Source organism: Galeopterus variegatus, unplaced genomic scaffold (assembly GCF_000696425.1).
Source record: "Galeopterus variegatus unplaced genomic scaffold, G_variegatus-3.0.2 Scaffold2555, whole genome shotgun sequence".
Taxonomy (NCBI): Eukaryota; Metazoa; Chordata; class Mammalia; order Dermoptera; family Cynocephalidae; genus Galeopterus; species Galeopterus variegatus.
The window spans coordinates 120420-136762 of record NW_007728666.1 but is presented as its reverse complement, the minus strand read 5'-3'; the positions used below and the strand labels follow the sequence as shown (position 1 = coordinate 136762).

Here is a 16343-nt window from a genome sequence, read left to right as displayed (position 1 = left end):
CCACCCCCACCCCCATCCAATCAGTCATCAGGTCTGGTTATTCCATCTCCTAAACCTAGCTCAAACAATGACCCCCTTTCTCTAGCTCTACAGACACTCCCTGACTCACTGAAACAGAGCCTCCCCTGTCCAATCTAGCCTCACACATCCAACCAGAATTATCTTTCTAAAATCCACACATGAACCTATGATTCCCCTCGTCAAATCCCTTTAATAGCTCCCCAGGACAGAGTCCAGACTTCGTAGAATGACAAGCGAAGCTCTGCAAAGTCTGGCCCCCTCCAGCACTTCCACCCTTTTCTGCCCTGTGTATCAGCCTTGCCAAACTGTTGGCAATTTCCTCCACAGGTCAGATGGTTTTACTTCTCTGTGCCTTTGCACATAATGTCCCCTCTGCCTGGAATTTCTTCCCTAGCTGACTAATACCCATTCATCTTTAAATAACTTTCTTCACCAACTCTTAAGAAACCTTTCCTGACTGTCCCCTGTGGGCCACTCTTTTGTGCCCTAATACAGTACCAATAGTGTTTGATGGCATTTCTTTCTTTCTTTTTTTTTTTTTTTTTTTTGCGGCTGGCCAGTATGAAGATCTGAGCCCTTGACCTTGTGCATTTATTTCTTTATATGAGTATATCTTCCTGATTATACCTTACTTGGTCATCTTTAAATCCTCAGCATAGTGCCTGCCAAATAGCAGGCCCTTAAATAAATGTTATTAATGAATGACTCATTTATGTGGAAAGAGAAGGCTGAAGGATAGAATCCATCCCACCTCAGTCCTTCAATTGGTAACTTGTACTGATTCTTGAAGACTTAGAAGTCAGCTCCTCCAGGAAGTGTCTTTTGATGGTCCTCGGTTGGGTTAGATGATGCTTTTGTAGGCTCCCATTTCTGAACATGTCTTTGAACTTTTAATCTGCCTATATGTATGAGCAGAATGGAATGTAACATCTCTGCAAGTAGCCAGATCCCACAAAAAGTTGGGGGACAAGAAAGAGGTGGTGCTTCTGAGCCAGTCATGCTCAGTGTCTTTTCCCCAATTTACAAGATAAATCACTCCTGCTCCCCTGGAGACATATGAATGAGGTCACAGAAGAGGCCTGAAATGTTCAGATAAAGTCCTTCCACATGGAAATATGAGGCTAAAGAATCAAAGGTTTTCCCAACACACCTTAATCCGTACTTTTCCCAGATAGACCACCATCCCCAGTAAATTATTAATAAGCTCCACTTGTTCTCTTCATTCATTCATTCAACTAATTTCTTGAGCACCGACTATGGGCCAGATAGTATTCTATACTCTGGAGATACAGGAATGAACAAACAGACAAGCTTTCTGCTTTGGTAGAGCTTACATTCCAGTGAAATGAGACAGGCAGAAACGAATATATATATAACAATATGATATATGAAGGTACTCCAAAAACTTAATGGAAAGATTCATATTATCTTTTAATTCCACTTTCCATGAAATTTTTGAAGACTGCTCATTCAACAAAGTCAGGTGCTATAAAGAAAAACAGGCTGGCCGGTTAGCCCAGTTGGCTAGAATGTGGTGCTGATAACACCAAGGTCTGGGGTTCGATTCCTGTACTGGACAGCCCTCCCCCAAAAAGAAAGAAAGAAAGAAAAGAAAAACAAAGCAGAGCAGGAGATAGACAGTGAAGGGGTAGGGAAGTGGTACCATTTTAGGTAGGGTAGTCAGAGAAGGCCTCTTTGTCAGGATGACATTTGAGCAGAGACCTAAATGAAGTGAGGGAATGAATCGAGTGTTCCAGGCAGAGAGAGCAGAAAGAGTAAGGCCCTGAAGAAGGAATATTTGAGCAACTCTGCACCACCCTTTGTGGAACCTGCCCACCACGACTTCCCTCCCCACCTGAGGTTTTCTTGTCATGTGTACTCCTCTACACTAATGTATTGCCTTGACTATGCTCTTATTTCTCCAAGCCTTAGTCCCCGTCTGCACTTCCTCCCCTACTGCCCTGCCTCAGTGCTCTCATCATCCCTTCCAGCTCACTCCCATGACTCAGTCTCCTTCTGTTCCTTCTCCCCAGGAGACTGAGACATGCCCTGTGGCCTTCACTTCCAGACCTGCACCGGGTCCTGGGCCAGTACCTTACGGATACTGCAGCCCTGAGTCCGGTGAGTGCACTTCCCTCCCCTGTCCCACCACCACTGTGGCTTGGGGCTGAGTCCTTGCCCCCACAACACAACTTACTCAAGGTCCTTGCCTACCAGCGTACCATCCACAGGTACTACTCCTGCCCAGTTCTCCTTCCCACACAATCCCCTCCTCCCACAGAATCTATTCTAACCCAGCTCCTTTTTCCTTCTCTCTCCCAGCCTAAGGCCACAGTCTCAGATACCTATGAAGAAGTGGAACCCAGCCTCCTTGAAATCCTACCCAAGTCCTCAGAGAGGACTCCCTTGCCCCTGTGTTCCTCCCAGGCCCAACTGGACTACCGAGGATTGCAGCCTTCTTGCCTGGGGAGTATGCCCCTGTCTGTGTGCCCACACATGGCTGAATCAGCATCCTACTGTACAACCCACATTGCCAACCATTCCTACCTACCATTAAGCTGTTGGCAGCAGCCCCGAGATCAGGCTCCTCACGCCCTGTACCCCGGACAGATCCAAACCCTCTAGACCTCTCTGGGAACCTCCCTACTTTACCCCCCAACACAAACACCTCAGACCTCACCTCCATCCCCCTCTGTACCATCATAGTTGGGCTTCATAGCAGTGATCTTAGCATACTGCTGCTGACATAAATCCAGGAGCCTTTCTCTACAGGCAGGCTCATTTGACTAAGCTCCTCTTTTACCTTCTGTCTCTCTCCTCTTTAATGTCATCTCCTTGAAAGGAAGTCTACTTCTCCACTTCCCATTTACTCTTCAGGCTATGTCAGTTAGTTCCCCTATTATCACTTTCCTAATGAAATTCCCAGGCAAAGTTCACCTCCAATCTTATTAATCATCAATTTATTTGATCTCTCTGTGGCATTTGTCATGATTGAGTATTCATCTCTCCTTTAAATGCTCTCCAACTTTGACTTCCATAACATTATCTTCTCTCGGGGCCCTGCTCCTGCCTCTCTGAAACAGTAAAGAGGGTAACTCTGGAGTCAGAGCTGGGTTCAGTTCCTGTCTTTCACACTTGGGAGCTGTGCAACCTGGAGCAAATAACTTAATGTCTTCAAGCCTTAGTTTTCTCATCTATAAAATAGGGAATAACGGTACCCCACAGAGTTGTGAAGAGGAATAAGTGAAATAATCTAAGTAAAGCACAGTGCCTAAGACAGTGCCACATCTCTTATTCTGGCATTTCTTTTGCTCCTTGATTATTGCAGTCCCTCAAGATTCCGTTCTTATCACAGTCTCCAATCTCATCTATTCTCATTGCCTTTACTATATCTTGACCATTCCAAAGTTCTTATCTCCTGCTCAGACTTCTACTATAGCACCTGTGATGCTTTATGCAAGTAACTGTTTACTTGCCTGTCTCTTGCTACTAGATTGTGAGCTTGAGGGAAAGGGCCATGATTTGTCTTTTTCCCCAGTACATTAGAGTAGTACAGTGTATGATGTAGGCCTTCAATAAATGTTTTCTAAATGGATGAAATCTTTCTGGACAATGTTACCTTAATCCCATGCTAACTTCCCTCATCCTCTAAATCATTCATATGCAGCAGTAAATGTGCTAAATGCATTCGTTTGTCTGTTTTTTGGCAGCTGGCCAGTACAGGGATCGAACTCTGGACCTTGGTGTTATCTGAACCATGTCCTAACCAATAAAGCTAACCAGCCGGCCCTCTAAAAAAAATTTTTTTTCTGGCTCCAAACATACATATTGTATCAGTCAGAGTCTTGGCAGGAATAGATGGCACGCTCAAACTGGGTAATTTCATGACAGTTTAATAAATGACGTATTTACAAAAATGAGGACAAGATTTGGGAAAACCATCAAGGAACAGTACAGTCCCCTGGGGCTAACAACAACAGGCACCACCCTGAGGCCTTAGGGGGTAAGGGGAGAGTAGCTATAAAAGAGGGCTGCCTGGCAGGAGTTGTGGGTATTGGTAGAGGGATATAGCCAACATGTGGGGACACGGAAGGGAGGGAGCCAGGAAAAGAAATAACTCAAGCTCATATTCCTCCCACTCTAGTCTTGGGTCCCTAGGAGTAGAGTCAGAGCCTTTTACATGGCTGGGAAAAGGAGTTATGGAAAGTGGGTATACTGGATGTCATCTGTTACCCATCCAGACCCACTCTCCATCTGTCTCCACCTTGCCCTGTCCTCTGCAAGGCTGAGTCATATGGCCTGCATCAATGGATTCCCTTGGGCTCTGGTTTCTATTTGGGTTCTACCAATGGGAGGATATTATGGATTGAATTGTGTCCCCCCTTACCCTCAAAATTCAGAAGTTGAAGTCTCAACCCCCAGTACCTCAAATGTGACCTTATTTAGAAATAGGATCATTGCAGATGTAATTAGTTAAGATGAGGTCATAGACCATATATTAGTTTTCTGTTGCTTATAACAAAATACCCGAAACTGGGTAATTTATTTTATTTTATTATTTTATTTTATTTTTAGGTGAGATCATTATATATGGTTATAGAGTGCCTTTTATTATTATTTATTTTTTATTCTTTTTTTTTTTTTTTTTTTTTTTGGTGGCTGGGTAGTACGGGGATCCAAACCCTTGACCTTGGTATTATAACACTGTGCTCTAACCAACTGAGCTAACCAGCCAGCCCAAAACTAGATAGTTTATAAGGAAACAAAATTTATTTTAAGAAAGTTTTGGAGGCTGGGAAGTCCAAGGTCCAGGGACACAACCATATACGGCCTTCTTCTTGGTAGGAACTTTCTGCAGAGTCCCTAGACGATGCAGTTTATCACATGGTGAGAATGGCAAGAGTGTCTTTACATGCTCACTTACTCTCCTTACAAAGCCACCGGTCCATTCCCTAATAACCCGTTAAACCATTAACCCATTAATCCATGAATGAATTCATCCATTCATGAAGGTAGAGTCTTCGTGACCCAATCACCTCTTAAAGGTCATACCTTTCAAACATCATATTGAGAATCAAGCTCCAACATGAGCTTGGGGCCCATTCAGACCATAGCAGGCCATAATCCAATGATTGATGTTCTTACAAAAAGGGAAACTTGGAAACAGATACACATAGGAAGAAAGCCAAGTGAAGAGACCTAAGCCATACTTCTACAAGCCAAGGAACACCAAAGATTGCTGGAAAACCACCAGAAGGTAGGGTAGAGGATGGAAGACATTCTCACAGCCCACAGAAGAAACCAATCCTGATGACACCTTGATCTGGGACTTCTAGCCTCCAGAACTATGAGAACAATACATTTCTATTATTTAGGCCACCCAGGTTGTGGTACTTTGTTATGGCATCTCTAGCAAACTGATAGAGGAGATGAGAGGATGGGCTACCCAAGCAGCCTATGCTTGCTGGCCCCACATTCTATCCCATTCTTTGCAATCCCTTCCAAATGGACCTGGAGCACCCATTTTTCTGAGCCTGCTCTCTCAAATGTCACCAATGATTTGTTTCTCACTGGCCAAATCTGACCTTTTCTGTCATTATTCTACTTGACAATTTTACATCATATTAGAATTCCTCTCACTTTAAGGTCCATGTCTGTTTAATCTCCACTGGCTTCTTTCGTTCTTTTTATTTTTAAATGTACAACTTCCCTGAGATTGTACCCTTATCCTTCCGTACAGTTACCTTTAGTCCAGAAATTGCAAATTGCTGGCCATGTTCCCCATCCCAGATATGTTTTGTTAAACTCACACTGGTTCCAAAATTCCTAGCAGATAAAGTCCAAACTCCTTAGCTCTTCTAACCTAAGACACCCAACTCCTTGTTTTCCAAGGTAATTGCAAATAGAGAACATAGGCTGGCCGGTTACTCAGTTGGTTAGAGTGTGGTACTGATAACACCAAGGTCAAGGGTTTCATCCCCGAACTCACGGGGGGGGGGGGGGGGGGGGGGGGGGGGGGGGGGGGGGGGGGGGGGTAGCGCAAGCGCGACAGACGGACAGACGGATGGATGGACGGAGGGACGGACGGAAGGAAGGAAATAAAGAACATGAATGCTTCAAAGTCAAAAATAATAATACTAAGTTTGAGCCAAGAGCCCCAGATATTTCTCTCTCATCATCAGAGTTGATCTCAGGCTAATGATTGAAAATCTGATTTTTCCAGCCTCTTTCTGAAACAGTATAATATATTGTTAGGATTGGAGGGGTTAGTCAGAGTTTGAATCCTGGCTCCTCTACTTATTATTGGCTATGTGCTTTGGGGCAAATTTCTATCCTCATTCTGACTCAGTTTCTTTTTCTGTAAAATGAAGATAAGAGTATCTGCTTTATGGGATTAATAATTGAACTCAATGTATGCAAACTATTTTAAATGGTACTCATTATTTCTATTATTGCTGCTTCACCTCTGAGCATATTCACACAATTTATTCAAGTCATTATTAGAGCACTGAATTGAACGGGCTTCGGACCAGGATTCTTACCACTTTCTTTGTATGACCTTGGGCAAATCCTTTCCCTGGGCCTCGGTTTCTCCATGTGTAAAATATGGGTATATTGCCGGGATGGGGAGGGTGCATCACGCACAGGTTAGACTAATGGATCTTTAAGATTCCTGACACCTCTAAAGCCCCATGGGAAGTAAGGCACCAAATTCTCCGATAGGGACGTCTAACGTTATCTTCCAGTTAGGCAGGTTGGAACCTTGATCCTTTTTCTCGGCATTAAGGAATTCACTTCTCCTCTTTCAGCCTCATTTTCCCTGTTTGTAAAACAACAAACAAAACAAACACGTGTTACTTCCTTCCTAGCAGGGTTCCTACCCGGCGCCAAGCAAATAGGGATGCACCCTAACTAGCTCTGGCCGTCTTCCTGCCCCTCAGCTTCAACTCCGTCCTCTTGCCCCGCCCGGCCGCCTGCCGGCTCTCCTGTTCCTTCTCTGAACTGCTGCAGTACTTTGGGTCACTACACCGAGTTCTGCGCGTTAAGTAACGCAAATACGACCCACATGCAGGCTTTAAATGTGAACTTCCTCAGGCTCTCCGACCCTCCAGCAACCGGAGCCCGACCCTGAGCTGGCGGCGGGAGAGGGGACACTGAGAAATGAAAGTGTCCAGGAACGCGGAGGCAGCGCAGGCTCCGCCCCCAGACGCGCCCCGCCCCGCCCCTCTTGCTTTCAGACACCGATTCCCTGAGACCGGCTTGAAGCATCTCTCTGCCTTCAAATCACGCGCCACGGCTGCACTCTCGTGAGATCTGTGACTTGCTCCGGAACACCCGCCTCCTCTGCCGTCGAGGCCAATGGGCTAGGGCGTCGGTTGCGACGGTTGGATTTTGAAGCAGCCAATGAGTGCTCGGAGCGGAGAGTTTAAGGGGCGTGGGTCAGGCGTGGTGAAGCCTGTCCGGGATTGGAACCTGCTCGCGAACGCTCGGTGAGAGCCCCTGGACTGAGCCAAGGTGGGGGCCTGGGGGTGCTAGGCCAGGAGGGGTTGCAGCCGAGGGTGACCCTGATTGTGTGGCCGACCAGGAACGAAGGAGCCCCGCGCCGTCCCCTGAGCACGGTCGCCTCTCTTCCTCCAGGGCCTAGCGGGCGCCAACTCCAGGGACCCCTCCAGGCTCTCCCATGGCTCAGTTCGTGTTCGAGAGTGACCTGCACTCGCTGCTTCAGCTGGATGCACCCATCCCCAATGCACCCCCTGCGCGCTGGCAGCGCAAAGCCAAGGAAGCCGTGGGGCCGGCCCCCTCGCCCATGCGGGCCGCCAACCGATCCCACAGTGCCGGCAGGACCCCTGGCAGAACTCCTGGTCAGTGCAGTGCGGCAGGACAAGGGGAGGGAGAGGGAGTAGCTGAAAGCTACCTTAATGCTTCCTCCTTCGGGCGCCTGGTCAGACTGGCTTCTCTCTCCCCGCCCCAGGCAAATCCTGTTCTAAGGTTCAGACTACTCCTAGCAAACCTGGCGGTGACCGCTATATCCCCCATCGCAGTGCTTCCCAGATGGAGGTGGCCAGCTTCCTCCTGAGCAAGGAAAACCAGCCTGACAACAGCCAGACACCCACCAAGAAGGTATGTGTCCCAGAGGGACTCGAGGTACGGCACCTGACTGTGTTCTTTGGATAATACCATCCTGCCTCACCACCACCCTTATATGCCAGGAACATCAGAAAGCCTGGGCTTTGAACCTGAACGGTTTTGATGTGGAGGAAGCCAAGATCCTTCGGCTCAGTGGAAAACCACAAAATGCCCCAGAGGGTAAGACCTGAAGTTCTTGGAGTGAGAAGTATGTCTATCCCCGTTGAACCTGAACGGTTTTGATGTGGAGGAAGCCAAGATCCTTCGGCTCAGTGGAAAACCACAGAATGCCCCAGAGGGTAAGACCTGAAGTTCTTGGAGTGAGAAGTATGTCTATCCCCAGGGCTTATGGGAGGTGTTTATCTGCTCTTCCCACCTAAGACTGAGGGCAAGGGAGGTGTCAGTTGTCCCAGCATTTAGACCCACTCTGTTGCCACAGGTTACCAGAACAGACTGAAAGTACTCTATAGCCAGAAGGCCACGCCTGGCTCCAGCCGGAAGACCTGCCGTTACATTCCTTCCCTGCCAGACCGCATTCTGGATGCTCCTGAAATCCGAAATGATTACTGTAAGTGCAGCCTTATCTGTGCCCCATGGATGGAGAAAGAGGACCTGGGTACCAGGCAAGCCAGGAAGCTCATGGTCTTCCCTTTCTACCTCTGGCAGACCTGAACCTTGTGGATTGGAGCTCTGGGAATGTACTGGCTGTGGCACTGGACAACAGTGTGTACTTGTGGAGTGCAGGCTCTGGCGACATCCTGCAGCTGCTGCAAATGGAACAGCCTGGGGACTATGTATCCTCTGTGGCCTGGATTAAAGAGGGCAACTACCTAGCTGTGGGCACCAGCAATGCTGAGGTGCAGGTGAGACTTGTCCCTGTACTGCTTTATCGTCACCAGACCCAGGGGGCTTGCTCAGCTGAGGATGTTAATGCCAAGCACCAATCTCTGATCCTAGAGGTCTTCTCTTCCTAGCTATGGGATGTGCAACAGCAGAAACGGCTTCGAAACATGACCAGCCACTCTGCCCGAGTGGGCTCCCTAAGTTGGAACAGCTATATCCTGTCCAGGTCAGTGGTTCTTGCCAGTCTCTGGCAAAATCAGTCTGATTTTTGCCCCCCGCCTCCCTGTCTATACACCCCTGAACTGAAGCAGCTCTGGCTTATTTGTTTGGCGCTGCCACAGATACCGATTCCCTTCTTCCCTCCTTCCCTCCCTTAGTGGCTCACGCTCTGGCCACATCCACCACCATGATGTTCGGGTAGCAGAACACCATGTGGCTACACTAAGTGGCCACAGCCAAGAAGTTTGTGGGCTGTGCTGGGCCCCAGATGGACGACATTTGGCCAGTGGTGGCAACGATAACTTGGTCAATGTGTGGCCTAGTGCTCCTGGAGAAGGTGGTTGGGTTCCCCTGCAAACATTCACCCAGCATCAAGGAGCGGTCAAGGTGAGAATGGGATTGGGCTGAGGCGTCTGTAGATCCTCATCTGTAACCTGGGGACTACGAAGGAGAGATGGGATGGTGGAATTGGACTGGATTAATCTGTGACCCCTATAGCTCCTTGTCTCGCTCTAGTACCTGCTGACCCTATCTTTATCCTACCTAGGCTGTAGCTTGGTGTCCCTGGCAGTCCAACGTCCTGGCAACAGGAGGGGGCACCAGCGATCGACACATTCGCATCTGGAACGTCTGTTCTGGGGCCTGTCTGAGTGCCGTGGATGCCTATTCCCAGGTAGTCTTTTACCTCTCCCAGCTTTTCACTCCTAGATGTGTTCTTACTCTGTGTAATCTTCCTGGGCAACCATATCCACTCCATTGGCCTTACCAACTCTATATGCTGATGATTCCTAACTTCTAACTCAGCTCTCACTCATGAGATCCATTTCCAACAGTTTGTGCCTTATCTCCAGTCCTTTGTCCTATAGGCACCACCACCTTAATATGACCCAAATTAAACTTTTCACTTCCCCTTGCCTCCCTGAAATGGGTTCCTCCTTCTCCTTTTATATTGCTTCAGAATGGCAGAACCTGCTCCTAGAATCTTTCATCCTCCTCACTAAGATCTATCAGTTTTACCTCAGAATATCATTCACATCTGTCCTCTCCCTTCAGCCTCATCCCTCTTCCCAGTGGAGGCCCACTACAATGGCTTCCTCACTGGTCTCCAAGCATTCTTTGTTATCTCCTTCAATCTGTCTTCTACACTGTGGTCTCAGTGGTCTCTTACTGTCCTCCTTAAACCTGTAATGGCACCCCATCACCTACAGCCTGTAATCCAAAACTATTAGAATGATATTTGATACTCTTGCTGGTGGGCCTCCCTGTAGCCACTCCAGCTTCCTCTCTTTCCACTCCTGCCACATGCAGCCTTCACTCTAGACGTGAGCTCTAGAGCCAAATGGCCTGCGTTCAAATTCTCGCTCCACCACCTACTAACTTAACTTGCATGTGATCTTAGGCAATTTGCTGAACTTCTTTTTGATTGATCATCTGTAAAATGGATAATAATTGTCTCTCGAAGGGTTTTTGTAATGACTGTGATCATTCATGTCTGAGTCTGTGGCACCCTGGCAGGGTGCCTAACGCTACAATGAGCCCAATTCTGATTTGAGTAGGCTGGCTGTACATCATGCCCACACCATCCCCTCTCCACAGGTATGCTCCATCCTCTGGTCTCCCCACTACAAGGAACTCATCTCAGGCCATGGCTTTGCCCAGAACCAGCTGGTTATTTGGAAATACCCAACCATGGCCAAGGTGGCTGAGCTCAAAGGTAGGTGGCTAAGTTAAAGAAGCCAGACACACAAGGCTGCATATTGTATGACTCCACTTATGTGAAATGTCCAGAATAGACAAGTCCAGAGAGACCAGACAGATTAATGGTTGCCAGGGCTGAGGGTAATGGGGAGTTAATGAAAATGTTTTGGAATTATATAGTTGTAATGGTTGTATAACTTTGAATATATTAAAAACCACTAAATTATACATCCTTTTAAGGATGAATTTATGGTATATGAATTATATCTCAATAAAAGTTGTTACAAAAAATAAAATCAAATAAAGGTAAGTGACCATCAAAATTGGAGGACCCTGGGCATCTATACATTCATATGTACTGCTCTCACTTGCCCCAGGTCACACAGCCCGGGTCCTGAGTCTGACCATGAGCCCAGATGGAGCCACAGTGGCATCAGCAGCAGCAGATGAGACCCTGAGGCTATGGCGCTGCTTTGAGTTGGACCCTGCGCGGCGGCGGGAGCGGGAGAAGGCCAGTGCAGCCAAAAGCAGCCTCATCCACCAAGGCATCCGTTGAGGACCCCCATGACCTCAGTTGTTTTTTATTTTTCTAATAAAGTTATATCTCCCTCTCTTCTTGCATGCCCTATGTCCCAGCAGCCTTCTCAGGGGCTCCCTGCTACTGCGATCAGAGAGCCAGAAATGTCCTGTGGGAGCACTGACCATCCCTCCTGTTTGTACACAGGGCTGAGCAGGCTGTGTACCCCACCTTCTCCATTCACACATTGTACACACACAGCCTCAGTGGTTTCCTCTGTCACTTTTAATTAAGACACAAGTGAGTAAGCAGCCTCCACAGGCTGTATTCCCAGGCCCCCCGCCCACCCTGACCTTTGGCCCAGAAGCTCCTGCTTCAGTGTGGGTTGGAGGAGGAAGCCTGGGTCCAGTGACAGATTATTGCTGATCTCTTCAGTGTGAGGAAAAAAGCCACAGACCCTGGTGGGGGCCAGCCCTGAGTGCTCCTCTCCCAAGTTTAAGGCAGAGAGGGGGAAGTAAGTGTCCAGCCCTTTTAGGTCCTGGCTCTGGAGTGGCAGAGGGCAATGAGGCCGTGATCCTGGAGCTGGCCAGGAGAAGTGGGTGAGGAACGGAAGTGGTGGTCCCTGTAGACCAGCTGTGGGGAGGGGAGGGCCAGTCCCCTGCTCAGTCCTGACCACATAAGCCCTGGTCACAGGTGTAGATGGGGAGGACACTGACGGATGCTGCCCAAGGTGCAGTCCTGAGGCACTTAGGTGGGCGCCAGTCGAGGCCCTGTTTCTCAGTTGGCTTTGACCTTGGCGATACCTGGAGCTCCATTTTGCTGAAGTGCATGGGGCAGCCGCTTGCCCTTGGTATAAGAGTGATACCAGAAATTGGAGAACAGTACAAAGAAGATGGTGCCATACATCCAGATGAGGTGGATAATGACTGGGTACTGGTAATTACAGCTGGGCATGAAGTAGTACTGGGAGATGTGCAGTGAGACCAGGACAAATTGGATCTAGGATAGAGAAAGGCAAGGGTCAGAGGGAACTGAGGACTGGAGGAAAAGGTGGGGGCAGAGAAAGATGAACATTGAGTGCAGAGGGATGGGATCAAAGATGAGATAGGATAAAGGTAGGAACCAGACTAGGAATGCTGGGGAAATGGTTACAGGCCAGGCCCAAGACCCTCACCAGCTGGATGGCTGTCATGTGTTTTTTCCACCAAAGGTAGGGCTGAGCCACAGGGCCAACAGCAGACAATCCATAATACAGGTACATGATAACATGCACAAAGGAGTTTATCATGGCATGGAAAGAGCCCATTCCTCCTGTAAGTGGACAATAAAACAGGATCAGAAGAGTCAAGCCTCTGGTCCCCAGTGCCCACTCTTTTCCCAATGGCCTTCACCACTCACCTGGGGCAATCTTTATCCCCCACCACCAGCTCCAGGGAAGCACTGAGTGATGGAAGACATGTAGGAAGGTCACCTGCCCATCTTTCTTCCGGAGAATAAAGATCACCTGAGAAAAGAGTGGGGGAAAGGGGTTCAGAGCCAGGGCCTCTCCCCTTTTACTCCCCGCAAGTTCTCTCATCTCATATCACTACTTACTGTGTCCATCAGTTCAATGAACTTGGAGAATAGGAAGAGCCAGGCCACTCGAACCATCTGCAAGAAGTCAGGGCAGCCTTAGGACCATGCACACTGCTCCAAAAGCCTCCCTAAACTGCCATGAGCACAGGTCACACCCAAACTGCTCCTGTTCCCCAGGTTGCTTATGACCTAGCCCCAGTCCCTACTTACCCTAAGTGCCTGAGGGCTGTTAGAATAGTCCACAGGGTCACAGCGCCAGGTGTAGGTGGTCAGCCAGCCAGACATCAGGAACTAGGAAGGGATGTGGATTAGACCACCAGAGTTCTCCCCTCCCAGCAATTCCTCCCCTTCTCTAGATGAAGAAATGGATCTGAGCCTCTCTGGAAAGGAGAGATGCCATGCTCTGGCCTTACAGCCCTCCCCTTATCCTACTAGCAGGAATTAAAGCCTAGACATCCCAGGGGCCCACCTCATAGACAATGTAGAGGGAGAATGCCACCAGTGAGAAGTTGTAGACAATCATGAAGCCACGGAGTTGGAAGGGCTTCCGATTGGCCATGATGCGAGGCCCAAGTGAGAGAACGAAGTACACGTAAGTCAGGAGGATGGAGGTCATTAGCAGAGGGGACCCCATCAGAGGGTAGCCCTGAATCCGGGGATCTGTGAATAAGGGTTAAAGGAGTCAGGAAGGGTCACAGGGTTCAAAGGGTCTTTACCAGTCTACAGACATGAGTCAGGTCATAGGGACTCTCCATTAGGAGACAGCCCTAGATCCAGAGATCCCAGGGAAGAAGGGAAGAAAAGGCTGGTGGACAGCATCTTACCTGCATGCTTCATCATCTCCTGGTACAAGTTCACAACAGCCTCCATCCTGGCTAAGTACTCTGGGGAGGTATGGAGGGTGAAAGTCAGACAGGGCCCACACCTGACCCACAGAGACAAGACACCGAACCATACAGACAACTCCTGATGCCTCACTGCAGAAAGGACAGAAGAACAGTGAAAGGCAGAAGTTGCTGGGGACTAGGATGAGGAAAAGGCCATTTGGTTGGGGCATGTGCTCCCCACACATCCTGCCTGCCTGGGAAGGGCTGTTCCACCCTTCCTCTCTGCTCTTCCATAGAGTTTTACTTCCTTGCTTCTCCTCTTCTCTTCCTCCATGATAGAACTCTCAATTCTTGCTCTTTCCAGAGAGTCTTACCTCCTCACCAATAGGGAACTCATCTCCAGAATGAACCTCCTCTCCCTTCATCACTGAAGTCTCTCACCTTCCCAGCTCTGGGTCTTTCTTCTCTCCAGGGATTCTCTCCTTCAACCTCTCCTCTCCTGCCCACTCTTCTCCTCGATCCCTCTGGTCCCTTACCAGGACTGTCATCTCCCCAGGGTCCCTCCTCTCCCCTGCCAGGATCCTCACCTCCCTAGTCCCTTCTGTCCCTTCCACATCTTATCAGCCAGGATTCTTTCTCTCCCCTGCTGGGTCACTCATACCCCTAGGTCTCTCCTCTGCCTTCCCAGGGCTCTCACCTCCAGCCTCTCTTCTCCTCTCCTCTCCTCTCCAGCGCTCTCCTCTCACAGAGCCCTTCCTCTACTGGAGCCAGGCTCTTTGAGACTCCTGCCCTGGCAGCTCCACCTGTCTGACTAGATCTTGCAGCAGCCTCGCCCTCCCCCTGCTCCCACTCCCGCCCCCACTGTACTGCACCCTGGGGTGGAGGGTGGGTCCCAGCCACAGGTCTGTGCCTGGGGGAGCAGGATCCACAAGGATTGGGAAAGCCAAATAAAGCCCCAGACTCACCACCCACCACCCTGGGCCAGCCAGATGAACTAAAGTCCTAGGTTCAGAGCCAGAAACTTCCCCCAGCCCTGGACCCAGCCCTATCCTTGATCCAAAGAACTGCTGAAAACATGCACCCAGCATCCTCTCCAGAGCCAGCCATAAATTCTCAGTTTGTCCTACTTCAGAATGAGCAGAATTACCCTTCCTTTCCAGGGAGGGGCAGGGAAGCCAGTGGCATGTGAGGAGGTGGGGGAGTGGGAGATGTCTCAGGAATCTTCCCCTCCCTCAGGGAGGGGTCCCAATGGGTTAGGCCCCCTCCCCCTCAGAGCCTGAAGGAATGTCAGGGGAAGGCTCACAGGGACACAGAAGCCTCTGCCCAGACCCAGGGGAGCCCGGGTCTCTGAGACAGTCCCAGAGGGACAAGGCATTCCTCAAACAGCCAAGGCAGCAGGTGCTTCTGGTTGCCTCCATCCAGAGGACAGCCTGTGTAGGTACTAAGTGAAGAAAGTCACCTCTGACACATCCACTGGAGGCCGCAGCACGCCCTTCGCACAGACACATCTCACAGATGCTCCCCCACAGCCCATGTCAGCCCCGACACCCCCACACATCCCCTCTCACTCGCATACACCTGTCTCTTACACAGCTTTCCACCCCCCACCACCCCGATGGGCTAATGCATGCACACACACACAGCCCACCTACCTCCCACTGGCCACAACTGCGCTGCCCCTGACACACCACTCAAAGCAGCCTCCGTGCGCTGTGACACAGGGGTTTCTAACCTTGCACCTGCTGCTGACCACATCCATGCTGGCACACACACAGCTCCCTTTGCAGGCCCGAGTCGCCGTGTGCAAATGCAGATGCTCACACGCGCAGGTCCACGCCCACTGGAAGGCACACATACAGGTTTACTCACACCTGTGGGAGCCACCAGGAGGGCGGGAACACCCAGTCACCCACACCAGCCATGCTCACGCACAGATCTTTCACGGGCGACCATCACGACCATCATCTCCTCCCTCCCGGGCAGACTTTGGTGGGCTGCCTCCTCTGTCTATACAGGACGGCCCGCTCAGGCTGCACTCTACCACACAGCTCCTCTCTGACACATGTGAGTCTGCCAGCTCCTTATCTCTCTCAACCACCAACCCCAAGTTCAACCCCCCACACACCCGCACCCTGGAGGTCAGGAGGACTCCAGGCTTCTGGGAAGGACCTCTCCCCAAGCTTGAGGACAATCTGGGTGTGTCCCCCGTGGGGGGACTCAGCAGCCCGCTCCTTCCTTCCTTTAAGATGGATGGAAGGGAAAGGAGACCGGCAAAGAAAGGGGGAGGGGAGGGAGGCGAGGAGAGAGGGGAGAAGGGGCGGGAGAGGGGCAAGAGCCAGAGGAGATGGAGGAAGGCCTGGGTTTAGGCAAGCGGGGGCCGGGGCCGGGGGTGTCGGGGGCAGAGGGAGGGTGCTGGCGAGGCCCAGCCCCAGGGAGCTGGGACCTCCCACCCACTCGCTCCAGGAACAGCCTCGCCCACAGCCTGGGCAGGGCAGGGCTGGGCAGGGCCGCGCCGG

At 50.1% G+C, this 16343-nt stretch overlaps 3 protein-coding genes across 4 annotated transcripts in view; 2 read left to right on the top strand and 1 right to left on the bottom strand.

The window, feature by feature from the left end:
• Positions 1-3640, top strand: part of MPL (MPL proto-oncogene, thrombopoietin receptor) — a 14854-nt gene extending 11214 nt beyond the window's left edge. For both annotated transcript variants that reach the window (XM_008582276.1, XM_008582275.1), the window contains exons 11-12: positions 2055-2142; positions 2344-3640. In XM_008582276.1, the coding sequence (XP_008580498.1) occupies positions 2055-2142; positions 2344-2646 (391 nt within the window). In that variant the 3' untranslated portion in view covers positions 2647-3640. The remainder of the gene's footprint in view (positions 1-2054; positions 2143-2343) is intronic.
• Positions 3641-7423: 3783 nt separating this feature from the next.
• Positions 7424-11521, top strand: CDC20 (cell division cycle 20). Its single transcript, XM_008582274.1, has 11 exons — positions 7424-7511; positions 7660-7883; positions 7994-8142; positions 8232-8328; positions 8588-8716; positions 8815-9011; positions 9123-9217; positions 9369-9597; positions 9758-9883; positions 10807-10924; positions 11286-11521. Exons 2-11 carry the CDS (start codon positions 7703-7705, stop codon positions 11462-11464), a joined length of 1500 nt encoding a protein of 499 aa, XP_008580496.1. The 5' UTR covers positions 7424-7511; positions 7660-7702; the 3' UTR covers positions 11465-11521.
• Positions 11522-11692: 171 nt separating this feature from the next.
• Positions 11693-16343, bottom strand: part of ELOVL1 (ELOVL fatty acid elongase 1) — a 13659-nt gene continuing 9008 nt past the window's right edge. Inside the window, exons 2-8 of the mRNA XM_008582272.1 lie at positions 13825-13884; positions 13470-13660; positions 13211-13291; positions 13019-13075; positions 12824-12929; positions 12600-12736; positions 11693-12424 (exon numbers count right to left, since the gene is read on the bottom strand). Coding sequence (XP_008580494.1) covers positions 12203-12424; positions 12600-12736; positions 12824-12929; positions 13019-13075; positions 13211-13291; positions 13470-13660; positions 13825-13870 — 840 coding nt within the window. The 5' untranslated portion in view covers positions 13871-13884 and the 3' untranslated portion in view covers positions 11693-12202. The remainder of the gene's footprint in view (positions 12425-12599; positions 12737-12823; positions 12930-13018; positions 13076-13210; positions 13292-13469; positions 13661-13824; positions 13885-16343) is intronic.